Source organism: Fulvia fulva, chromosome 10, assembly GCF_020509005.1.
Source record: "Fulvia fulva chromosome 10, complete sequence".
NCBI lineage: Eukaryota > Fungi > Ascomycota > Dothideomycetes > Mycosphaerellales > Mycosphaerellaceae > Fulvia > Fulvia fulva.
The window spans coordinates 2,974,779-3,000,344 of record NC_063021.1 but is presented as its reverse complement, the minus strand read 5'-3'; the positions used below and the strand labels follow the sequence as shown (position 1 = coordinate 3,000,344).

General features: G+C 48.7%; 6 protein-coding genes across 6 annotated transcripts; 5 read left to right on the top strand and 1 right to left on the bottom strand.

Moving 5' to 3' along the window:
- Positions 1-1,171: 1,171 nt before the first annotated feature.
- On the top strand, positions 1,172-1,795 carry CLAFUR5_12190 (uncharacterized protein; the record flags this gene model as incomplete). Its single annotated transcript, XM_047911338.1, has 1 exon — positions 1,172-1,795. The coding sequence occupies one exon, from the start codon at positions 1,172-1,174 to the stop codon at positions 1,793-1,795; it is 624 nt and encodes a 207-aa protein (XP_047767238.1).
- Positions 1,796-7,348: 5,553 nt separating this feature from the next.
- On the top strand, positions 7,349-8,969 carry CLAFUR5_12189 (Glycerophosphocholine permease GIT4; the record flags this gene model as incomplete). The annotated part of the gene is made up of 3 exons (XM_047911337.1): positions 7,349-7,854; positions 7,921-8,719; positions 8,775-8,969. The coding sequence occupies 3 exons, from the start codon at positions 7,349-7,351 to the stop codon at positions 8,967-8,969; spliced, it is 1,500 nt and encodes a 499-aa protein (XP_047766840.1).
- An 845-nt stretch (positions 8,970-9,814) lies between these two features.
- Positions 9,815-10,720, bottom strand: CLAFUR5_12188 (uncharacterized protein; the record flags this gene model as incomplete). Its single annotated transcript, XM_047911336.1, is given in 4 exon segments — positions 9,815-10,067; positions 10,124-10,360; positions 10,373-10,433; positions 10,495-10,720. 4 exon segments carry the CDS (start codon positions 10,718-10,720, stop codon positions 9,815-9,817), a joined length of 777 nt encoding a protein of 258 aa, XP_047766839.1.
- A 729-nt stretch (positions 10,721-11,449) lies between these two features.
- CLAFUR5_20087 (uncharacterized protein) lies at positions 11,450-11,721 on the top strand (the record flags this gene model as incomplete). The annotated part of the gene is made up of 2 exons (XM_059462931.1): positions 11,450-11,498; positions 11,552-11,721. 2 exons carry the CDS (start codon positions 11,450-11,452, stop codon positions 11,719-11,721), a joined length of 219 nt encoding a protein of 72 aa, XP_059319133.1.
- Positions 11,722-13,450: 1,729 nt separating this feature from the next.
- Positions 13,451-13,750, top strand: CLAFUR5_12187 (uncharacterized protein; the record flags this gene model as incomplete). The annotated part of the gene is made up of 1 exon (XM_047911335.1): positions 13,451-13,750. One exon carries the CDS (start codon positions 13,451-13,453, stop codon positions 13,748-13,750), a length of 300 nt encoding a protein of 99 aa, XP_047766843.1.
- A 1,717-nt stretch (positions 13,751-15,467) lies between these two features.
- CLAFUR5_14677 (Ecp56) lies at positions 15,468-15,709 on the top strand (the record flags this gene model as incomplete). Its single annotated transcript, XM_047913825.1, has 2 exons — positions 15,468-15,563; positions 15,623-15,709. The coding sequence occupies 2 exons, from the start codon at positions 15,468-15,470 to the stop codon at positions 15,707-15,709; spliced, it is 183 nt and encodes a 60-aa protein (XP_047767030.1).
- Positions 15,710-25,566: the final 9,857 nt, after the last annotated feature.

The window sequence follows — 25,566 nt, the reverse complement described above, 5'->3', positions numbered from 1 at the left end:
ACGTGTGACATGCGCAAATTAACATGCTCACCAAGAGCTGCAGCTCTTGCCATCTTGCGAAGAGCATATGTGCAATGCGCTCCATGGTAGTTGTTCGTCACCCAAGGGTCTTCGAAGTCTCCAGTTGATATCTGAGCCTGCGATAAGGTAGTTCGGAATTCTTCGTCGAGTCCGAAACGCCATTTGTCAGGAGGCGCATACTCGTCGAGAAACTCTTCGTCCCAGCAATGGGGATGTACCCACCCCAAATCCATGACATCAACTTTGCACTGGAGAGACCTTGCTTCCGCGACCGTCTCTCCACAGAGGAACTCGGTTCGCTGTGGACATATCGTCGTGTAGACATGACGAATAGAGCTGCCAGTAAAGAACCCAGCGATCATCGCAAGCACTAGAAGAACAAGAGTGGTACTTGTGTATTTTGCAATACACCGTGGTTTGGACCTTTCCAAGCTGACAGGCTAAACTCCTGCTTCTTGAACTTCCTAGTCGTTGAGAAGCCGTTGTCGAGATTCCTCCATAGCTCGATAGACCTGGTGTTCGAGTTGGCACGATGCTTGCTCAGGAAGAGGTCTTCGTGTCTGACCTCCACAACACCCGATCAGATAACACCTACTGTGTGTTAAGTATAGGTAGCTCTTCCCTGAACTCGCTCCACAGCCACAAGTGGACGATCGTTTGATACTGTAATGTCACTTCCTGTCTGGTATGTACTGAAAGATGACGGAAGGGCACTAACCATCTGCAAGGCCCAAACTACGCCGCAGGCTGCTCACCAAACTGCAAGCGCGCGGGTAAATCCTCTCACGACCAGGATATGTTCGCTGTCGGAGCGGCGTATTCCGACACGCTTGCGAGATGGTGAGAAGAGACTTGACCGTGGTAGATGTTATCCTAGAACCAACACTTTTCAGCGTTCAAAGTCTCTGCGGGGTAGCCCGGTGCAGGGGTGAAAGACTGAGAGGGGTGTATACCATAACCAAGGCTTAGCATTTCGGTGCTAGCGCCAGGCAAAATGAAACCTGCCTGCCTCCAAGGCTCCACCTTCAACGTTTTCGAGCTCAGGCTCTCAAACAGAGCAACTGGCCTTAATAGTATCTGACTCGAGCAAGCTGTCGCTCTCAACAGAGACCTAAGCCGCCGCGACTTCCCCGGAGGAGACATCTGCGACATGTCTCTCGACCTCCTAAGCATCGAGTACTGGCAACGGCGGGCGAAGAGGGACTTCCAGCAGCAACCCGAGCAACTCAATGTGACGTGTGGAATGATCAAGACTGCTATACTCCGACTGCTTCCTCTTGCTGCTCTCGTGGCAAGTACAGCACTCACTGTCCACCTGAAGTCGACGCACACCGTGACGGACCAATGCAGCGAGGATTCGTTGGAAGTCGGAATCAAGCACTTCAAGTTTGATCAGCTACTCTACGCTTGGGTCCCAGAGGACTGCTTTTACGAAAACCTACACGACCAATACGTAGCAGAAGCCGCCAACACGACATGGTTTCGCTACAACACCTTCTCAACTACGGTTGAACCTACAGTCGTCGAGCACGGACAGATCCAAGAAATCTATGCTAGCCAGGAATGGCAGTCTGCACAGTGTGTGTACCTCTGGGAAATGTTCGGGACTTCCGTGGAGACAACGAGGAAGGTTGTGGAATGGGCGGTAGATGTTAGCCATAGTACAGATTGTGCGAAACGTTTCCTCGATTATTTCGACACGGGCTTGGAGCCAGATAGTAGCCACTGGTTCTTACAAAAGGTGCAATATTTGCGATGTCGAAGACTTAGCTGATGAGCGAGGCACGGCCTACAGCTGAGATAATATTTTGTGATAGAGCCCTACCGAGCACGCACCCGCCGCCAGGACGGCCAAGGGGGCTAAATAGGGCAGCAAACGAGACAGGACAGATGGGGATTTTTTGGAACACCCCTACCGGCCGAAGGCCTACTAACCCAAGAGGAAGATACGATAACCGTAGGCACCACCCAAGCCCGGAGCACCCCTATGGACATTATCCCAGCCAGCCCGTAATGGGAGTACAGGACAACCTTACTATTATACAGTAAAACGTCAACAAAAGCAAAGATAAGGTCCAACTCCACTTCCTACAAGAACTCGACTACCAAAAGCACCATGTCGTAGCGCTACAGGAACCTTGGACTAACCTATACACAAGCAAACCGGCAACCTGCAACGACCAACGATACCACACGGTAATCGGTGGGGGCATAGGACACACCCCAAGAACATGCACCTACGTAAGTAAGGCCATTAGCACAGAAGCATAGAAGGTCGTGCCACAGCCGGAGGGCTACCAGGGGGACATAACGACAATCGAAATAGCAACAGGCCAGGGAACCGTCCGAATCCATAACGTCTACAACCCTCACCCATAAGGACGAACGAGCAGAGACCTAGGAACCCTAGCTACGCTGGACCGGATACTCGAACAAGGGGATACACACCAAGTCCTAGTAGGCGACTTCAACCTTCACCACCCGCAATGGGGTCTAGACTTCACCCCCCCCCCCACACGCATACCTAGGAGGCAAATTGCTAGAAATCACCGCGAGCCGCGACATGGAACTGGCGACCCCAAAGGGCACAGAGACGTGGAAGGCGAGATCAAGCGCAAGTACGATTGACCTATGCTTCCTCTCGAGAGAGCTAGTAACGAGACTAGACAAGTGCCGCCCGAACCTCTTGCTCGAAGCAGGATCAGACCACATCCCGATCTAGACAACAATCGAGGTAGGAGTCGAGGAGGAACCTATAGCGGAGCCACGCCTAAACTAGAAGAAGGCCCCGTAGGAGGAAATCCGAGACGAACTAGCGGTACGACTACACGATAACAGAGCAAATGCGGGACTAGAAGCGGGAATAGAAGCAGAACAAGAAGCCGAGCTCGATAAAGAAGCCGAACGGATAACGACAGTCGTGTAGGAGGCAGCTCGTCGGCACACACCCTACATTCGACCTTCTTAAAGACAGAAGCTATTCTAGACCCCGGCGTACGCGGAAAGGGTAAAGGAGGCGAGGAGGGCTAGACGAGAGTGGACGAAGGAGCATATATAAGCAACATAGGACGCATACTAAAGGGATAGCTAAGCTAAGAAAGCCTAGATACGTCGGGACAAATAGCTAGACTAGAGAACGACGGTCGGGCTCGTAATAGAGAAACCTAACTAGATGTAGCGACTAGCGAGGTGGGCGAGAGCTAGAGCGACAGAGAACACGCCTTACTTCCCGCCTATAGTCGATATAACGGGGACGCTAAGGTTAACGCCGGAGGCAAAAGCGAAGGCGTTTACGGACCACTTCTTCTTAATACAAGTCGACGCGGACCTAACGGACATAGTAGGCACGTCGTACCCGAAACTACTAGACATGTACTGGACAGTCTAGCTAGGCGAGGTTAAGGCCGTAAAAGGACAGCTTAAGGGAAGAAAGGCCCTAGGGCCCGACAAAATCCCAAACCTCCTACTAAAGGAATATAAAGAGGAAATCGCCCCGAGCCTAGCTAAGCTCTTTACTGCTTGTCTACGGAAAGGCTACTATCCGAAGCCGTATAGAGACTCCCTAATAGTAGTCATCCGGAAGCTACAGAAGGAAGACTATAACAGGCTCAAGTTATATAGACCGATTACGCTCCTAAACATAGTAGGGAAGATCCTAGAGAAGGTAGTAGCCTAGAGACTTATAAAACTAGTCGAGGAGAACAACATCCTCCCGGAGACATAGATAGGAGGGAGAAGCAACCGCTTAACCCTTACGGTAATAGAACTAATAACCGAACAGATCTAAAACCTCTAGTACTATAGACGGAACAGAATAGCATCGCTACTCTCCCTAGACATCTCCGGAGCATTCGACAACGTCTCCTACGAAAGACTACTCTATATACTCCGATAGAAGGGAGTCCCCGTATAGGCCACGAAATTTATACACTCCTTCCTTAAAGAGAGGACTACGAGAATAGTCCTCGGGAGGTATAAATCCGATAGGGTATACGTAGAGACCGGAATCCCCTAAGGATCTACGCTATCCCCGATCCTATTCCTAATCTTTATAGCCGACCTCATCCCCTTACTTACGTCCCCTTAGACTTCGGCGTTAGGCTTCGTAGACAACATAAACATCCTAGCCTAGTCCGCGATAACGGAGGAAAACTATAGACTACTTACGGAGAGATATAGAGTATACGAGGACTAGGCTAGACGCTACGGCGTCCGTTGTGCCCTAGAGAAATACTAGCTGATCTACTTTAGTAAAGCGAGGACCCACTACAATATATAGGCAACTATAACAATCTAGGGATACGAGACGAAGCCCTCCCCCGAACTCCGAGTACTAGGAATCTAGCTAGACCCGAAGCTAAGCTAGAACCTATAGATTAAGAAGGCCTAGAATAGGGCACAAGTAAACGAGGCATCAATAACACGTCTTACTAAGTTAACGTAGGGGGCGACCTTCGATAAAGCAAGAATAATATATAAAGTAATCGTTCGACTAGCGATGCTTTACGGGGTATAAATCTAGGGTACGGGGGGAGTCGATAAGCTAGTACCGCGACGGATCGAACAGCCTCTTAATCGAACCTAAGTAGGCAACTTAAGGAGAATTCTCGGAGCGTACAAGACTATACCGACGAGAGTAGCCGAGATAGAGACCGGGACACTACCTATCCGTTACTATATCTAAGGGATAAGGATCTAATATACGGCGAAGACGATAGAGTACCTAGTATAGTAAACTATCTACGATAAGACAGCACGAATCGTATAGAGATATAGCCGGCTATATATAGGACCGTACGTAAGGAGGAGTTAGAAGCGGGACGACTTACGGGTATTTAGGAAAGTATAAGGAACGCCGGAGTGGCTAGCGAGGGAGGAGGAGGAACGAAGAACCCGGGAAAAGAAGGGGAGCAAGGGAAAGTCCTAGAGCCTCGTAGAGTAGGTAGCCGGCTGCCTATAGGAACAGGAATGGAATAGCAACCCGCTAGCGAGAACAGGCCCCCTAGCCCTACGAACCTTCTAGAGATATAACTACCTCCTATACCGCGACCTTATAAGGGCAGAAGTAAGCGTAACAATCCAAATCCGGTCCGAATATATCGGGCTTAGGGCTTACTTATATAGGAGGAACGTCCTAGACATAGATAACCTAGCGTGCGAGTATGGCTACCCGTCGTAGAACCCGGAATATATAGTCGTACGGTGCCTATAGTAGGTAGAAGGGCGGAGCATATAGAGAGTGAGAGCAGCTAGACGCGACTACTAGTCGATCGTTACGAACAAGAGCGACGTATAGAGGATAGTACGTTAGGTCCTAAGACAAGGATACCTCACCTAGTTTAAACTAGCTAACGAGACGGAGGAGTAGATAGAGAAGAGGAGGGAGACTAAGGGGATGCAGACAAGGTAGTCATTAGGGCAGGCCTATGACACTAGTGCACCCTCTATAAGGAAAGCGGGAAGGCAAACAACGGACAACAGTAGCATAGGAGAGGAGAGGGGTTTTCACCGCGAGCGGTTTCCCCTTCGTAAGACAGAAGTACGTAGAACAGCTGCATGGGCCAGGAGGCACCACAACAGCTTAATGAACAATATATATATATATTTTGTGATAGAATTGCTCTACTATAGCGGAGTACTGTACAGGTCTAGATTTGATCAACCTCGGCAAGAACACCCGGAAAGCCATATATCCGGTCTACCATAAGACTGCGGCGAAGACACACGACCCGGGTCCCTGATTCTACAAACACCATTCTGCTCCAGCGGTCAGATTAGAGAAGATGAAGGCACAGCAATGTCGCGCGGGTGTGCTCTTCTACATCGTGCCAAGCTGTAGAACTACTCACTGCGGCGAATTCATCTCCTCGCAACCTTCGGCGCGGGAATGCCAAAGGCCGCCTCCATCAGTCCAAAGAGGTGGTGAAGGAGAGATTAACGATTAGGAGAGTCTCCTTGATCTGGAACATAATGCAGAAGCAAGAGGCGGCCCGGGCGGAGAAGTTCCACGAACACGACCAGCCAGCAAAACACAGCTTTTGGATGCAGGAGCTTGACGAGTACGGAATAGTCTACCACCACTCGACTTCCTCGACAGAGCTTCGAAATCCACGATGACGAGGAGAAGCCACCATTAGGCGGGCAGAGAGACCTTGCGATCTCTGCGACCCGGATCAGCAGATGGGATCAAGCAGCAGAACCATGAACTTTCTGCTTGCGTGTTCGAGTGTTGTTCACAGCAAGCCATCACACACACAATCTTCCGTCGCGAGGGGAAGATTGCAACCGATGTCCATGTCGTGCCGGAGACCAAATGGACCCGTGAATAGAATGTCTCTCCCCATACCCTCGAACCGCTTGAGAGAAACTCTTTGCACAAGCATCAATCATCGCTACCGTACGAGGCTGCCACTTACGAACTCTCAGAAGAGCCCATCATGAGGAAAGCCGCAATTTCATCCCGACTCCACCCTTGCGGTCTCAAATGGACAGTTCCCCCTCGATGTCAACGAATTTTCCAAGCAACAGCAAGAGGGCGCTTCTTACTACTAGGTTCCTCACCATCCTCCGACTTCTCTGAATGCTGTTGGGGCGAAGCAGAGCGACATGAGAATTATTGCCATGTATCGAGAAGACCACTCCTAGCTTACCGTGCAGCTCTGCAAGAATCGACCGCTAGCGCTTTCTGTCGAGAGAGCTCGAAAGGGCATTCGCCCTTAGACTGCCGCCGTTGACTTGTCCCATGTCCCGGACCTCATCTCAATGTTACACTCGTCTCTGCTCCACGATTCGCCTCTCGGTAATCATTACTTCTAGCGAGGCTAGGAGCGTGTTTTTGGACGATGTTTTCGCACCGGTTTTGCCTGCGGCCAACACCGCACCGCTATTCTTCAAAATCCAGGAGGTCCAATTTAGGAGATAGGAAAGGCTTGGGTAAGCCTGCGAGAGCGGACCAAGAGATACGGCCGAGATCAAGATTACTGTACACCCCACGCGAAGTATATAAACTGGGGTATACTCGAAACTGTCCTTGCCACTTTCATGTGGGCTAGACTAGCGGTCGCCACGTGCGAGCGGCGTCAGCGAAGATAGGCCGCCGCAGAAAACTTTGGAGAGAAACATGACTGCCATAGCGAAATGGGATCAATGTTGGTGGCGTGCCGGACGACAGGCAGCGCTTCTCAACGATATACCGCCATTCGCGCACACGAAACAGGTGCAAGGCGAACGCAGCAGCAGGAGAGCGAGCACACACATCCGCGAGTCCTACCACTACTGAGAGAGACAGGTGTGCCGGACTTCCCTTGTCTTAGCCTCACGTTCAAGCATGTCGACTAAAGAAGTACCCACGGTGATCGAAGCCAGCGAGGATGAGCGCGACAGCAACCAGCAACAATCCCCGAAGAACGGTCACAGCATCATCAGGAACATCTCACACTTCTCTACCCAAGGCGAGATCGATGCCGGCACCTCACGCTGGAAGCGCGCAGGCCCCACAATCGCCTGCGGCGCCGGTCTCTTCAGCGACGGATACCTCCAAAGCGTCATCGGGGCGGTGAACACATGCCTCTCCAGGATCTACGGCACGCAATACACGTCCAGCTCGTTCAAGCACAACGTGAGCTCCATCGCGTTCGCCGGCACAGTAGTAGGCCAGCTGGTGTTTGGATACACCAGCGACAACTACTCACGGAAGTGGTCTCTTGTCGTCTCGACGATAATCTTGTTCATCTTCGCGGCATTGTGTGCAGGCTCGTACGGGGCAGGGGGAAGCGCACAGGGCCTCTTTGCGGCGCTGACTGCGTATAGATTCTTGCTTGGGATTGGGATCGGGTAAGCGGACGAATCGAGGAATCGCGCGAGTATAGTGTCGTGCTTTGCTAACTGTCCACATTGTAGCGGCGAGTATCCCGCCGGCTCCGTAGGCTGTGCAGAGAACACGGCAGAGCTCAAAGCGGGCCATCGCAACCGATGGTTCTGTATGTTCACGAACGTGCAGATCGATCTCGGCTTCGTGGTGGGATCGATAGTTCCCATGGTACTTGCACGCATGGCATCGAATAATCTAGGACTTGTGTGGCGCCTATCGTTGGGTCTTGGAGTCATCCCACCGCTCATCTTGTTGTACTTTCGAGTCAAGTTGAAGGAGCCAGAAGTCTTTGCGCGAGAGAGCCTGAAACGTATCCGCACTCCATACTGGCTTGTTGTTAGATACTATGGGCCACGCCTATGTCTGGTCGCTGGAATCTGGTTCATCTATGACTTCCTTACCTACCCCTTTAGCATCTACTCGAGTGCTTGGATAAGCGTGATACAGCCGGATGCCGCACTCTGGCAAACATTTGGCTGGTCGACACTGGTCAACTTCTTCTACCTTCCCGGCGCAGTGCTCGGGGCGTTTTTATCGGACTGGATGGGACCTCGTCGTGCACTCTTCACATTCGTTATTGCCCAGGGCGTAGTCGGGTTTACAATGTCCGCCTGCTATGGACACCTTAAAGAGCCACGCAACATTGCTGCCTTTGTAGTTGTCTATGGTATCTTCCTGGCGTTGGGCGAGATGGGACCGGGCAATAACATCGGTCTGATAGCATCCAAAACGTGTTCGACTGGAGTGCGAGGGCGTTACTACGCCGTCGCAGCTGCCACCGGCAAGATTGGAGCCTTTATCGGCAACTACATCTTCCCGTACATTGTGGTTAGTCGGCAACCGTTCGAAATTCATCGTTGAGTGTGCTGATGACTTTTCATAGGAAGCTGGAGGCGGTGAAGATACTGTAAGAGGAGGTCAATATCCTTTCTACGTGGCATCCAGCCTGTGCTTTCTCTCTGCCTTTCTCACATGGTGGCTACCAACCATTGACCAAAGCACAATCGAGAAGGAAGACTTGCGGTTCCGAGAGTATCTCGAGGCCCATGGCTTTGATACTACGACAATGGGCCAGTAGCTGCAGCGGGAAGATGCTGAAAGTTTCTTCAAACAAGGTGTTGCAATGTGTTCGCCTTGATGTTGCCTTTGGATAGGATAGAACCGACAGGCGTCATTCGAATACCACAGGAGATGCTACTACTCTTACACGATCATCAATTGTTATGCCGCTGAGTCCGACCGGCTTGTGGTCGACGAAGCCCATTTGGCAAGTCCTGCGAGTTGGTCACAGCCTCATGGAGATCTGCGACCTGTCACTACATGAGGTCGTGCACTGACACTTGACAGGCCCTGCTACAACTGACTGTACCTTCTGTCGCCCTCCATCGAGATCATGTCCTTTCTGCCAATGTACAAGGGGCTCTCTGTGCATAGTGCGAGGGGATCTGCTCGGGAGGATTGCAATCATCTGGCCTTGAGACACTCATCTTATGGACAGACCGTAAAGAATGTCATCGTTTTGGCAGTAACGAGTGTGTGATGTGCTCTTAGGTCATATGCGAAGAGGTGCGCTATCGGACGTCGAAAAGATTGCCCTTGGTAGCTGCCCGGAGAGATTCCTGGTCATACTGTGACTTGGGTAAAGATGGGCCCATTGGGTGTCCCGTTGAGCTACAGCGAAGGCGAACGAGGATGTATATTTGTCTCCTTTTCGTTGCTCATTTGCCGTATGTCTCAGAGTTTTGTCAGTCTAACTCTATGCCCTCCAATCTCATCTTTTTTTCCCATGCCGCACTGCGGTCCCACACATCATAGCCCTCTGGCGGGGTATACCTCTGACCAGTGTGCGGCGGCTTGTGTATATTTTTTACCACTTGTACGCCGTACTAGAACATCAATCATCACGAGTAAGCAGACAATAGCTCAACCCCCACACAGCGTGGTTAAGTAGTCACTCACCTCTGCAGGCACACACCTCTCCGTAGCCATCGCATCGAAATCTTGCCACCGCATGCACATTCGGTTGGTGCGAAATTCTGGTGAGGGCGCACCGTTGCCTTCTTGCCACACCATGCGACTCAGCTGCATGGACGGCATACACAACAGCTCTTGCCGTATGGTTTCGAGGCAATGAGTCCAGTGAGACCAATGTATGGGGTTCAAGAGCTCTTCCTGACTGCGAGTCATGATTTAGCAAGCAGTCTTCACAGAAATGTCAGAAGGAATGCTCACAAATAGTATGGAAAGGTGTGATATGCGTTTTTCCGCAACACGTTTAGGCAGTGAATTAGATGGTAGGCATGGAACTCCACAAGATAGTTGCCAAGACTGTCTGGCCATTCCACGGCCGCGTCTATTGATCCGTGCATCTTGATGAGATCCTTCTCTGACACCAACATGTACTTGGCTGTCGAAAGAGCTTCCCATGCTTCGTCAACGGCAGATGATGGTTCTTGTTCATAGATGTTGCTCTTATTTCACCAAAGATCGCCGCCGAGAACAACCTTCTCGACGTGTGGCTGGAAGCCATTGTACAGTGGAGCTGTTGCATGGTCAGTCATGCTACCAAATGCAACAGATCAGTGATGAATCATATGGCATACAGTAAGGCTGTGCCGCTGCTATGCGCTCGATCCACGAAGGATGCATGTAGTAGGCACGAGTGGCGAAGAAACAGGCCACGCCAGTCGTTACTACTGCTATCCATGTGTTGAAAAGTTGACGACGTTTATGCTTGACGTAACGTTGCTCGACGTTGGCATCTATGAGTCCCGCGTCACTGTTTGGCAGTAGAGATTGCTTTTGGTCGTTTCGGTCGAAAGGAGCCATGTGGGTTTCAATCCGTACAGTGATAGGTAGTGGAAGTGAATCTGGGAGAGGACGTAAACGGTTGGAGACAGTGATGCAACGAAACGGAGTCTTTCGGCAATCCATGGGCCTCTCGAATTGCTTTCTCTAATTCCGATGGCCGACACAAATCTTACGGCCGTTACCGACTGTCGACTTGCTGCCGGAACAGCATGATTAACAAGCAAGTCTTGTAAGACGACTTGTGCTTAGCAAGCGCGCAAGCTGTAGGGTCCAGACTTGCTTGACTTGCTTGTTCACCAGTCTCTGTCTGTGCCGAAAGCAAGATCAAAGTCAGAGCTCAACATTAGCACATCGTGACTTATCATATTCCCACGTGGACCGACCCTCAGACTGTCTTTCCCTTGTTTTATAGTGCCAACAGATCAACTTAATACCGAGCTCCCATGTCCAGCTCAGTCACTTGAAGTCAGAGGTCGACCTGCTCCCCCCAAGCTCGCAGAAGACACGAGCAGACGATTGGCACTGTAGGTATACACGGGCCAACGATAGACCACACTACATCGCCCTCTCATGCTTGCACGTGGCTCGAGACCCCACGATCTGTACTGCAAGCTGCTCTGTACTGTCGACAGGATATAATCACCCTCTTTCTCATCTCTGAAGCATTTTCCTCAATCCGCACCTCCTAAAACCAAAACCCAAACCCACAAACCAACGCCGTCTGCCTTCTCCTGCCACAGGAACAGAATGCACGTGTATCAGATACTCGTCTTTTCCGCCGCGGTCGCGACTTGCCGTAATGAGGTCGAAATTCTATAACGAGCTTCATATTCGCTAATTAAAGTCCAGGAGCCGCCGTGATGCCGGCCGCAGTCGCGAGGGATATTTCCCCGGCTTCTGCTAAAGCTGTGCATCAAGGAGAAAAGCGAGGATACGCTACATGGACTGACTACATTCCCGAAATGGATGGACCACATAAGGTGAAGCAGGGCAGAAAAGAAGAAAGGTCCAGCGCTTAAGAGGCGTGTAGTCAGGTTGCCACCGATACATTTTCAGTTGGATCCAGCACTGCCACTCAACGGGTCTGCTGATAAGGGCTTGTGGAGTTCCAATACTCGCGTTCTTGTACGTACGTGATAGTCTCGACAACGAAAGCTTGACAATGAGGTGGCGTAGCATTTCCCCAGCATGTACGATTGGCGACCCTTTGGCAAGACCCGCTCTCCCAAACGAATTTCTCGTTGCCCTTGTCGACGTCGTTGTTCTCGTCAAAAAGCTCTTCGGTGCCCTGGACTGCTGGCGTGTATGAAATTTTCTGACTATGTCACTTCGATGCAAGGGCGATGATATTTGCGTGGTGATTTTGAGCGTCACTTGAGCCTCCATGGTCCTGTTAGTGCCATGATGGCTGTCATCTCTTCCAGACGAGAAAGCCACTCAGTCTTTTTGTGACAGTATGCTCCTGGACCGGGCGTACAGGAAGTCCTGTATCGTCTCCTGATCTTGCGTGTCCGCTTGCTCCAGAGGTGTCCGCGTCATTGACCTCCCTACCTTCACAGCCAGGAGGTTCATTGGACGCCACAAAGTTCGCAGGCATGCCCTCGGATTGACCAGTCAGCCTGTGATTATGGAGTCTGGTCACCAGGTTCGAGTTTTGTTAGTTCGAGGCACCGCATCATGCATGAAGTCCAGTCTCGGGTCGGGCCGGGAACGTGCGAGGGGCTTGTCTTCGTAAGTGGCCACGTGGTGGCCAAGAACGTGGAGAATTGCTCAACGCTCGACATGCTTTACCGTGACCAGCCATAAGCCTGCGGCACCAACAACATGTCTTCTGTTCGTGACAGCAGAGAACTGCAGCGTACATCCTGGCGCCTACCACGGAGCTCTGATAAGGAGTGTCTCAGGCGTTCCTTTTCAGATCTCGGACCTTTCAGGCCGTGAGTTCATGATGGATTCAGTCTACAGGGTGCCAGAACTGCAGCCTACTACTTCTGGGGGCACCACACAGCTGGCCTGGCAAGAATTCTATCAAGGCAAGACCAACACAATTCAAGTTGCGTCTTTGAAACATGGACAGTATCAATGCTCTGATTGGCCTCAAATCGAGTCTCATTTGCAAAGTGAGTTGTGCTCCGCGATGCTCTCTTGGCCGGCGACGATCTGGACGCCAGTACGAGGTATGGTTTTCGCATACAATGGTTTGTCGCAAATGCACACACCAGCCTTCGCACGATCCTACCATTGGTGATACACGCTAGAAGAACTCCGTCGATGGGATCAAATATCCATCGACCTGCGGCGAGCATTGCTCATCGGATGTCGAATGCCAAAGCTTCGGCGTCGGCCTGGGCATGTGTCTACATTTCGCATTGCCAGCGTTGGTCACATCCCATGGAATGGTCGGATGACAAAGCTAATGTCGTGATAGGTCCGGCATTCGCGGAGAATAATCCTCAGGTCCATGGATGCTGTACGAGCGCAATTGTACTGCTACTCAGGCAACGGACACGTCCCTCGTAGACTGGCTGCACATCGCTCCACCCGACGCTACCTGCTTAGTTGATGCAAACTCATCCGAGAGCCAGTTCCAGATACTGTCCTTAGATCTCCTGTCGCTGATGCCGATTTATGAGATGAAGCTTGAATATCTTGATGTTTTGGCTCTTCGACTGGACGGAACGATCCGAAGAAATGGCGGGACTGATGCTCTTCCAAAGGCCCCCCAAGTTCCGCCTTCAGAATTCAGCAATGGCACCTGCGAGTTTATACGACCTTGTTGTGACTGGCCGTGAGCTGCAGTATGTTGCGAAAGCAGCCAACGGTAAGCTCAAACTTACGTCGACATCTACCGGACCAACTGCTCACAACGTCAACGGACGGGAACTGGTAACGACGATCTTTACAGTCGACTGCCATGGACAAATTGGCATAGTGAATGAAGGTATTCTCTATAGTCTGAAAATCGATTTGGAGACTGCAGCTCTAAGTTTCTCTCCCGGGCTCACTCCTCAAACAGCAGTGTCATCGCACTGGACCTCGACAACCTAAATCTAGTAGCACCTAAGTCCCATCTTGAGCTCCGAAGCCTCGAAAAGAGATCGGATACGTTCAGGTGTCCTGCTGGCCAGCACGCGATAACGAAGCTCAATGCCCGCCCTATATCAGTCAACGGCTGTGGATCAGAAGCGAACCACAAAATCGTGCCGGAAACGTTTTTCCACGATTGTTGTAACACACACGATTACTGCTTCGACAATTGTGACGAGCAATCGTGCGATCATTGCAACGACGCTTTCCAGACTTGCATGACGGACAAATGCGGGAGTCTGGTCCCCTTCAAGGGAATTCCTTGCCTTGCCGCTGAAGGGGTATGCATCGCGGCCGTCAAAGGCGGAACCCATGGACGTAGTTACCTTGCCAAATACGGGGCTGAGTGATGCGACTGTGTTCCTGGCTAATCTCCTGCCGTCATGGGAAATGGATGGACAGGTGGATTGAGTCGGCACCAACGTTATGTTGCCTGCTTGGACGTCGAAACAAGGCAACGCTTCGCGCGCATTGTTTGTTTGTCATTTGTTGCACAATATTGTACCATACACTTTCTTTTGAATCTTTCCAAGGGACATGCTCCCAAAAGTCATCAGCGGGACAATCCACCGCGGTTGGAATGAAGGACCCCTGCAGTTGGCGCTCCTCGAACTCGAGCAAGCGCATCGTTCCATGGTGTAGCTCAGGAACAACGTCTTCGTGTTCGATAGATGAATAGCGTCCATCTGTCACAGCAAGCGATGAGCCCACGTGTTTGTGTCTCAATGATTCATCTCGACATGGTTGACATTATGGGTTTGGCTCACATTGCACAGGAAGAGCTCGACGCACATGCAGGAAGTGTACTGTACATGGGGGTGCCTGGCCAACAAGCTATCGGCAGAATGCCACGTGGTGGTATTGGAAAAGTCGGGTTCTACAGCTATGGTCATTGTTTCGGCGAGGTACTCTGAGGTGGAGGAGAGAGAGCGAGAGAGCGAGAGACGAATGTCGGCCAAGCAGGACTACCCACATGGATCACCGGCCCTTCACGCATCCTAGGTATATGGCGCTGAAGGCAGAGATTATCATCCAGATCCTAGAACTGACATGATGCGTCGTTCTGCCATGCATGTTCAAAGGTAGCGTACCTTCTCACCACCGTTGCAAGGGCCATGGTTGGAATCGAGAAACGCAACGTAAGGTTAAGATTCGTCGTATATACATGGGCCACGAAGAAGCAACTTTATCACTCTCGTCCTCGACCGCATTCTGAAGCACGTGGCTATTCGTCGCACTGCGTATAGCCACATTTATCGGCCCTAGTGTAGGGGGTGTTGTACAGCCTTTCAAAGGAGCCGCCGTGTTGTTCTTACCCAAATGCGCAAGGTGCAGCTTCTACGCACGCTGACAAGCTATGTCGAAGACCTGAAAGCGATCAGACTACTGGCTTTCCTTACAAGAGCCGTAGTAAGCTACACTCGTGGTTTTAGAAGAATGTAGACTATTAAAGAGGACGCGTACGCGCACGCGCTCTCTCTCCACTTCTATACTCTTTCCCTCTCTATACTTGGCTTCCAAAACTGAGATAATATCCAGCTCGTTGTGTAGCTACACTTGTCCAACAACATCGCAGTCCAATCCTCACGAGGTCTGTGAGCCCACATTATAAAAGTCTCTGCAGTGGAAAAGCCAATATGGGAACTAACCTAATAGCACATACAGAGAAGAACGCACAATGTTTGGTCACGCAACTATCCTCGGAGCCATACTTTCGATAATCATGGCGGCTTCTGCTGCAAATTTTCCTGATTGCAGGTCGACGGGCAACGCCGTACGTATCAACTTCGCACACTCTGGAGACATTCGATGCTAACAGGGCAATGTACTTAGTGTCCCCCAAACTACGCTTGTTGCCAAATAAAATCGAACGGCCAGATTCGTCATACTTGCCTCCCTGGCGATTGCAATGACCTTTGAGTCAAGCAGGGACGGTAGCCATGTGTTGTGTGGTGGGACGCCGTGTTTGGTACTTAGCTTTCTCTTTAGTCGTAGCTTGTAAGTGACGAATGTGGGAGAAGTTGGGAGACGGTCGGTGGGTATGTGGATGGTGGTCGGCAGCTGAGGAACCATGGTGGAGTAGATGATGGTTTATGCGCCGTTGAGCAATTGTTCTCTCTGTGTTGGCTCAAGAACCCAATCCTTTACACCACCCTTCCAATCACTTAGCCTGCCATCTCTGATGCCCATCACGGCGACTCTCACATCTTCTTCCCCGATATAGGATCCTCTGCCTCCATCTTCCCTCGTCTGCTCTTAACTCGTGCCAAACGACCTGCTCGAATCTTGCTGTGCGCTGGCATCGAATGTGGTGTTCTCGAGATGCATCTTCCTACACCACCTCTACCTCCATTTTCATCCCCGTACGGGCAGCAAAGCGCTGCTGGCTTTCAGCCGGCCGCAAGCCACCCGCTTTTAGCGGGTTCCAACCAAGTTTTAGCGCAGTGGTAGCTTAGTTAGTGAATTGAGCTAATAAGAACGCGTAGATTTGTTTGCTACCTACGGGTCTAACAGCCAAACGCGCCTCTTTACTAACGCGGTACTTATAGCTATTACTATAACCTTCGAGATAACGTGCTTTACTACCGAGCGGGCTATACTACCGAGCGGGCCACTTTTGCCAAGAACTATACCACTTCTATAGATATAGCTATACAACCACTATTATAGCGTATATTGTCTTCAAACGAGGCCAAACTGACCTTAGCTGTCCAGGCCATAAAACGCGACGCGATAATTAGATAGATAGATAGATTTGTCATTCCCCTGTTCTAGGACCCTATCCGGCCTATATAGGTATATATCTATTATTATGTACAAAGGGAAACCCGAATAGGTGAAAACCCTTCCCGCCCCCGACTACTCCTTGTCTAGTTTAGCTTTCCCTCTAAACGTACGTAGTCTATATCACTACCCCGTTAGCCCCCGCTCCTAGCCGGTCTCGTCGCGCTACGTCGTATCCTCTCTTCCTACACTGTTCCTACTAGGCGGTACTGTTCTAGCCAGCCCTTCTCTAGTATCTAGTTCGTAATACGCCGTAGGTCCTTAGCGTTGTTAAGAAGTGCCCTAATCGTCCGGTTCCTCGCCTTTACTATCTACTCCCCCCTTCCTAGCGACCACCTCGGACAGACGAGGAGTACGTACCGTACGTTCTAGGAGCGATAGCCGTAGGGGCAGCTAGTATTCGTGTATCCTAGAACCTTCCTCTATAATAGGTACCCCTAGAGGCCGATGTGTTCGCTTCGTAGTTAGGTTGCTATACTACTCTATGCCCTCGTAAGGCGGTAGTAGATAAGCTTCGGGGGGTGCTTGACCGCGGATTTTGTAGCTAACTATTCCTTAGGTTGTCCCGCTAGCTAAGGGCGTCTACTATACCCTACAACCTGGTTGTTCTACCTCTCTTTCTATAGTTGCTCTACAAACGATTTCTTACCTTCCTATTATATTACTAGCTATTCGTCCCTTGCCCGGTAGTTCGGCTCGTTTCCGGGTCGAATGCCCCTATACGCTAGTACTAATTCGCGGGCCCTTACGACTGTACTAGCGATGACCTTCTATACTAGGTACTATGCCGACTTGCCTAAGTAGGAGGTCCGTAGTCCCTAGATATATAGGTCGATCGGCGGTATAGCGGTCTCGTACTTAAGCATCCTCGTTAGTGTCGACTTATATACCCCGGTAACCTTCCTTAGGCATTGGTTTTAGATCTTCGCTAGCGGCGCGACGAGTCCCTTTGATAGGTAGGCCCTCTTGCCTAAGGACTACACTTAGCTACTATAGGTAAGGACTGGCCGTATAATAGCCGTATATAGAAGTCGTAACTACCGGAAGTCCGCCCCCTATATAGACGTAGTGAGCCTCTAGTATAATGCTATATTCTGTTTAGCTTTCCGTAATATTGCCTATACGTGCTTCCTCTACCGTAGCGCCGGGTCTACCTATAGTCCGAAGATCCTGAGCTGATTTGCCGGGTTAGTCGTATGCCCCTATATCTAGATAGAAGCTTATATATTGTGGAACCGTGGCCGGCGCGTAAAGTGTATTAGATTGTACTTTTCTAGGGCAAACCGAGCCCCGTGCCTCCTAGCCTAGTCCTCGTAGATCTTGTGCTTCTCTTCTAGTAGCCTATAGTTCTCCTTAGTCGAGGAAGACTACGCTAGGATATTTATATCGTCTACGAAGCCGCTCGTAGCGGTGTTCTAGGATTCTAGGGCTAGGAGCAGCGTCGCTATAAAGAAGAGGAACAGAATAGGTACTAGCGTTAAGCCTTACGGGATTCTAGTATAGACTACTTGAAATGGGCTTCTATACTAGCCGACTAGGATCGACGTACTACGGTTTTAGAGGTAGGACCGTACGAAGTTAACAAGCCACTTAGGGAGTCCTTTCGACCTTAGGATATAGAGTAGCCGCGGGTATAACACGTAGTCGAAGGCTCCCGATATGTCTAGGCTAAGTAAGGAAGCCACCTTGTCCCTATTCTTATACTAGATGGCCTTTACCTAAGAGGTGATAAGTTCTATCGCGGATAGCGTCGATCGCTATAGGCGCGTACCTATCTAGGTGTCCGGGAGTAGGGAGTGTTCCTCTACCGCCTCGGAGAGTCTCGTTATAACTAGCTTCTTAAGCGCCTTCCTAAGAGTGTTAAGGAGCGCAATTAGGCGGTACGACTTTACCTACGTATAGTCTTCCTTCTACGGCTTACGTAGGACCACTATCGTCGATTGTTTAAAAGCTATCGGGTGGTACCCGGTCTATAGGTAGGCGTTAAAGATCGCTATAACTACTAGGGCTAGTTGATCTCTACACTTCTTTAGTAGCTCGTTTAGGATCCTATCCGGCCCCGGGGCTTTCTTCGCCGGCAACTTCCTTAGTATAGCGGCAACTTCTCCCTCGGACACCTCCTATTAGACCGCGATGCTAGGGGCTAGAGGAGTAGAGCTATTTATGTCGCTTAGATTAGCCTCGACTAGGGGCGGGAAGAACTTGCTAGCTAGTAGACGCGCCTTAGCCTCGGGGTCGCTAACCGGGCTACTAGGCGATTATAGCGCTAGGATAGAGAAGGAGGGGCCCTATATAGGGTCCTATCGGGCCCATTTCGCTAGCTTCTATATCCTCTCTAGCTTGCCGGCGATTTCTTCTACTATAGCCCTCTAGCCGACTGCTTTCTCCCTTCGTATTATAGCTTTCTTCTGTTAGTATGCCTCCCTATATACGTTCTAGGCCTCCTCGCTATAGCTGCTCGTCCACACCCGGCGGGCTCTCCTTGCTTCTCTTACTACCGTAGTGCACTCCGGCGTCTAGTATAGTTTGGACTATATCGTTAGTTAGGCAAGCGGAACGTAAAGTAAGGTCGCTTTTCTTATTTCGTCTATCAACCCCTAGACTGCTTCGTCTATCTCGTCTTTACTGTTGTATTGCTACTACGCGATCTAGACTAGCCTCTTAGAGTTATCGAGGTACGCCTAGATGTTGGCCTAGTAGGCCTTTCCCTAGTTTAGCTTAGGGGTTCCCGCTAGTATACGTTATATCTATGTCGTAATAGAGGTCCTGACTAGTATGTAGTCTAACGACGCCTCGAGTTTATGTTCGATCCTATAGTAGGTTACCGTATAGTAGTAGCTATCTAAGATCTAGGAGAGGTCGATCGTGCCTTAGAGTCCCCCTCTCTTCTAGGTGCCTAGGTCCTTCGGGGTATTAAGGGCAATTACGTTGCTCGCTATTAAGTCGAGTACTTCGTCGGCTATAGGGTACGGCTATATAAGGCTTTCCTAGGAAGGGTAGTATATGTTAAAGTCTCCTACTACGATGTGGCACCCTTGTCTCTTAAGCGCACTGTCTAGGTGTCTATAGACCCCTAGGTCGCGGCTAGACCTCGAGGCTAGCGGTTGTATATATAGGTTATGTATCTAGGTGCTACCTACGTAGAGGGAGGTAATATCGCCCCCGCCTTCTTCGTCTACGTAGTACACTACCTCCTAGTCGGATTCTAGTATATCCTTGCTAACATAGAAGCACGTACGGGGTCTGCCGTCGCCTCGTAGGCATATCGTATAGCCTAGTAACTTGTAGGTCGTTAGTCTCTTATAGTACGGGTTAATCTATAGCTCCTAGATTGTAAGGACGTAGTGGACGCGCGGGTCCGCCTCGTGTAGGAAATGGTTCTAGACTATATCCTTACTATAGTTAACGTTATACTAGATAATACTAAGCGTGTCGAGGCTAGTTATCGGCATCGACAATCATTTCCTCTATATCGTCCTATATCCTACTACCCTATACGTCCTAGTCTACGCCTATCGGCTATATACTAAAGGGGAGCCGGGCCTAGTTAGATTCCCTCGCCGTAGCTAGTAGAGTACGTAGCCTCCCGTACGCCCTAGGTTACGTATCCTTTATATCGTTCTCGGCCCTAGGGCGCTTATGCCCGACCGCCGCTAGTTAGTTCCGGTATAGGCTAGCCTTACGGTCGCCGTAGAATCTTAGGGCGACGGTTCTGTTTGTGATTGCCTTGTTTTTCGCTAGTTTCCGCTATAGGCATTCCGTACTATACGATAGGTAGTACCCCGGACAGTTCGCGTACCGTCTCGTAGTCGATGTATAGTCCCTAGATATATAGTCTCCTATATAGTTCGAGTAGGCCTACTTGTTTATACACGTATAGGTTTGGTGTCTATACTGTTAGTATTTGAAGCATTAGAGGATACGAAAGGATAAGGAGTACTTTTCTACTATCTTGAGGCTATATTACTAGACTAGGCCTTGTTCTATCGCTAGATCCGCCGCTTTCGCGTCTTATAGCTATACTATTAGCGCCGAGGCCTTCTTGCCTTCTAGCCATTTCCTATAGAGCTAAGTCGCCTTCTGGATTAGAGAGTTAAGAGTGACCGGGTTATCCTCTTAGAGAGCGCGTAGGTGACCCTAGTTAGTTAGGTCAAACTCCTTAGGCATATCGTAGACTAGGATCGTGAATTGTTTCGTTAAGACCTTCGCTAATGCCGTAACCTTAGATGCCTACTATAGCTATGCCTCTAGGTGCCTCCTAGTAGTAGTAGAGCTAGTATAGATCTATAGAGTGCCGTTAGACTGTTAGTTCACTACGACCACCCCTAGTTGGTTGATTCGTTAGGCGAGCTCCTTGTTCGATAGCTTCGTAACTTCGGCCTAGTCTTCCTTTGCTACAATACGGATCGTAACTGTATCGTGCGTTAGGCGGGGGCCTAGTATCGATGCCGCGACCGATGCCTAGCTATAGGGGTGTTGATTCCGGGTGGCCTTACTAATCGCCTAGGACGTCGTCCTTATTTCTTATTGCCCTCGGTAATACGACAGTATAAGCGCCGTACGTAGCTAAGTGATCATTACCTATAGAGACCGGTAAGGGAGCTGATCGTTAGTTTCTATACTTTTTACGTCCTCTATAAGTTGCTACTAGTTGTCTTAGGGGGGCTTCGCCTATAGGGCCGTAGGCGCCGTTAGTACCGTAGCCTAGGCTACTATTACCTAGGAGTTGCCTAATGTAGCTAGGCACCTCCGCGGCGTTTGGAGCTAAAGAAATAGGGTGAAGAGAGCTTTAAGCTATCTAGATTGAATAAGGTAGAACTCCCTTAGTCCTAGGGGCAGTGGCCTACTTTATATATCGTTAGAATGGCCTTGATAAGAGCTTTCGAATGTGTCTTGTTTTGGCGTAGAGATCGATAGGCGATTAATAAGGCTCGACTACGTAATATCTATAAGTATATATCTATATCCTAAAGTCGAGGACATTAAGCCAAGCTTTAGGTCTCTTCTTAACTAACGCCGCTAACTCTTCGTAGGTATATAGCTTGTATACTTATAGATCGTATCGGAACTAAGCGCCTTTACTATCTTCTATAGGATCTAGGGGTATAGTATACGATAGGTCGAGCGGCGCGTACTAGCCTCCCTACCTATCTACTCTCGACGATATACCCTATCCTCTATCTTATTAGTAAATACGCTCACGCTAGTCGTACTAAGTCTTAAGAGTCGTATACGTGATTTCCGTCTTCTACTATTAACCCGCCGTTACTTATTATATCTAGTAGGTCTGATCTTAGCTATCGACTATAGTCTAACTTCTATTATTCTATTAGGTCTACTACGGTTACGGTTTGTAATTATCGGTAGCTATAGTTACGGCTATCTCGAATCCTCGACGGTTCGGCGGATATTAATATTAATCCTACGTATCTCGACGAACTCCTACGAAAGTGTCTACGACTAACTATATCGTGTCCTCCTCTTCTATATACTTCCTACGTATATAGGACACCCGATAATACTACTATAATCTGCCTCGAACTCGGGGTCTTGTTCGCTAACTCCTACTAAAGTATCGTAAACTAGTCGGTAATATTACCGATAATACGCGTACTTACTATAGAGGGATTTAGAGCGGGAGAACTTAATAATACGGGTCTAGGCTACTCTCGGTAGGTAAAAGGGTATCGTAGCTAAGTAATCGAATAAGTTCTACGGAGAAGAGAAGTTCTAGCTAAGGCGCGTATCGAAGATAAGCGCGACGTTCGCCGAGCCGAGGCGTTACGTTATATTTACGAAGTTACGTAACCCGAAGGCCGTAGGCCGTAGGGCTACACCGTGATAATAAGGGTGCCTAGTCGCCTAAGTGTCCCTTTAAGAAGTATAAGAAGACTAGTAGCGACGCTAATAACGCTACGAAGAATATATCGATCTAGGTCGGCGACGTACTAGTAGAGCTTAAGGCTACTAAGTCGAGGGAAGCCTAGGCTCTAGTCGTATATGTACTAAATAGTAGCCTATACTCGCACCTAGTACTAATCCTCCGAAGACGGTACTACTAGAACCTCCTAAGGTTACGCCCTTATTATATTACCGTTATAGAGGAAAGAGGAACTCTATATAGTAGGAAATAGTAATTAGTAACATCCCCGTAATCTTTAGTCCGGAGGTTATACTATATACTATAAAGACAATAGACCTTCCGCTAAGAAGCTCGTATATTATAGTAGTAGGCGTAGCGGGTAGTAAGCTAGTACGTATTCTAATAGATCCCGGTACCGAGTCGCTATTTTATAATACGAAGTTTACGAAGAAATATCTTTTACGAATATGACTACCTTAGGCTTAGAAGATAGGCCTAGGAGCTAACCCTAAAGTATCTAGTTAAGCTACGGAATATATTAAGACTAAGGTCGACCTAAACGGTTATATCGAGGAAGTTAGTTACTTCGTTACTAACCTCGACTACGACTTTATGTTTAGTATACCCTAGTTCTAGAAGTACTACCCTATACTAGACTAGAGAGCTAATATATTTATATTTACTAAGAAGTACTAACGTACTTTACTACCGAGCGGGCTATACTACCGAGCGGGCTACTTTTACTAAGAACTATACTACTTCTACTTTAATTACGACGGTATCTTAACACGACGACATCCTATAGAATCGTTACTAGGAGGACAATTCCTCTTCAGATTCTTCGCTATCTAGCGAGTCTACTTGATAGGTACGTACGTTATGCCCCGACTCGCTATATTACTTATAGCGTCGTAGCCTTAGTACTAGCCGAACACTATCTAGCGACTCTCTACTCACTTTCTGCCTCCTAGTATCCTCTAGAGGTATCAATTACGACGCCTTATCGAAGGTTAGAGACCCTCTAGACTAAATGTACTTACGCTTTCGTACTTTCCGCTATATAAGGGCCTTGTTAGACTTACGTAGCTTACTAATCCCGCTTCGTATAAGAGCTATCTAATACGCTATCTCTCTACTCCCTCTCTATTACCCTATTAAACGACCTTCCTCTTTCTACCACGCCTTTCTAAACCCGTAACGACGCTCTAAGACGTAATAATACCTATTACGAACCCTATATCGTCGAAGTTATAGGTGTCCTAGTTAAGGATGCTATACTTCTCCTTTATATTACGTATAAGTAAGAACTACTTCTCGATAACGTCTAGATCTTCTATTAGGGCTCGCTAACGATCGTATCTACGTATTATACGAACCTTTAGCTCACGATGCCGCCTAATGAACCTGTCTATCTAATAAAGACTAGCGGGCTTAAGACCCTTCTCTTATAGTAATAAATCGGCTATTACTCGTATACTAGCCTTTAATAGCGGGAAACCTCTAAGATCTAGCTCGAGTATATACTCAAGTATCACCCTCTCTTCTAGCTCTATAAGCTTCTTCGAATTAGGCTCGTAGTCACCCCGAGGAGGTCGTCTATTCAATTGATACTCTAGTATAGTTCGAGACGCGTCGTATACCTTTATAGTAAGTCGATTCGTAATTTTCGCGTCGCGTTTCGTGGCCTAGATAGCTAAGGTCAGTTTGGCCTCGTTTAAAGACAATATACGCTATAATAGTAGTTATATAGCTATATCTATAGAAGTGGTACAGTTCTTAGTAAAAGTGGCCCGCTCGGTAGTATAGCCCGCTCGGTAGTAAAGCACGTTATACGGATTATTACGATCCTTACCCTACGACTATCGGCGGTACGAAGGTTCGTATATAGCACGCTATCCCTTATTTATAGACTCTAGAACCTAATATCTAGGTGTCTAGTATAACGATTAGCGAAGCCTACGAAGAAAACCTAGACGAAGGTTACCTTATTTAGGAAATAGAGACTCTTAACCCTTATAAGCTAGAGCCTACGACTAAGGAACTTATTCACGACATTAGTATACGGCTAAGTGCTATATTAGCTAAAGACAAGGCTATCTATATAAACAAGAAGTAAGCGACTATACGAGAAGTCGAATCCTTACTACCCTAATAGCTAAAGGACCTAAAGTACGGATTTAACCCGTCTGTCGCTAAAGGCCTACCTCCCTATCGCCCCGAATCAGATTTAGCGATTAAATTCGTTAAAGGCGCTAAGCTACCTTTTAAACGTCCTTATTCTATATCGAAACTAGAGCTCGATATAACTAAAGCCTACGTCGATAAGGAAGAAGTCGCTAGTAAAATCCGACGCTCTACGTCCTAGATCGCTAGTCCTATCATTATTATTAAGAAGCTAGGTAGAGGACTCCGTATCTACGTAGACTATAGAGCTATTAACGCTATCACCGTTAAGAATAGGTACCCGATACCTTAAGTCCGTAAGACCCTAGCTTATATAAGCGGCGTATAGTAGTTTACTACCTTAGACATTATTATAGTATCTAACGAGCTACGTATCCGTAAAGGCGACGAATAGAAGACAGCCTTTACTACCCGATCTAGTACCTACGAATAGCTTAAAGTACTATTTAGTCTCTATAACGTACTAAGCGCGTTCTAGGTATATATTAACAAAGTATTATATAGACATCTAGACGACTTCGTGTCTATATACCTAGACGACTATATCGTGTTCACGTATAGTTTATTTAAGGAATACGTAAAACACGTACGTACTATTATTAGGTATCTAATTGACGCTCGACTTCCTATAGACGTCTATAAGTACCGCTTCTTCTAGAAGAGCGTCAAGTTCTTAGGACTAATTATTACTAATAAGGGCATTTAGATAGATGAATCTAAGGTCTAGACTATTATAGATTAGGCTACTATATAGAGCTTAAAGAATGTACTGTCCTTCCTTAGGCTAGCTAACTTCTATAGGAGGTTCGTTAATAACTTTACCGGTATCGTTATACCTTTAACCGACCTTATACGCGGTAACGTACTCAAGAATCGTAAACCCTTCGTATAGAGCCTAGACTACTAAAGTGCGTTCGAGACCCTAAAGGCAGTATTCTATAAACGC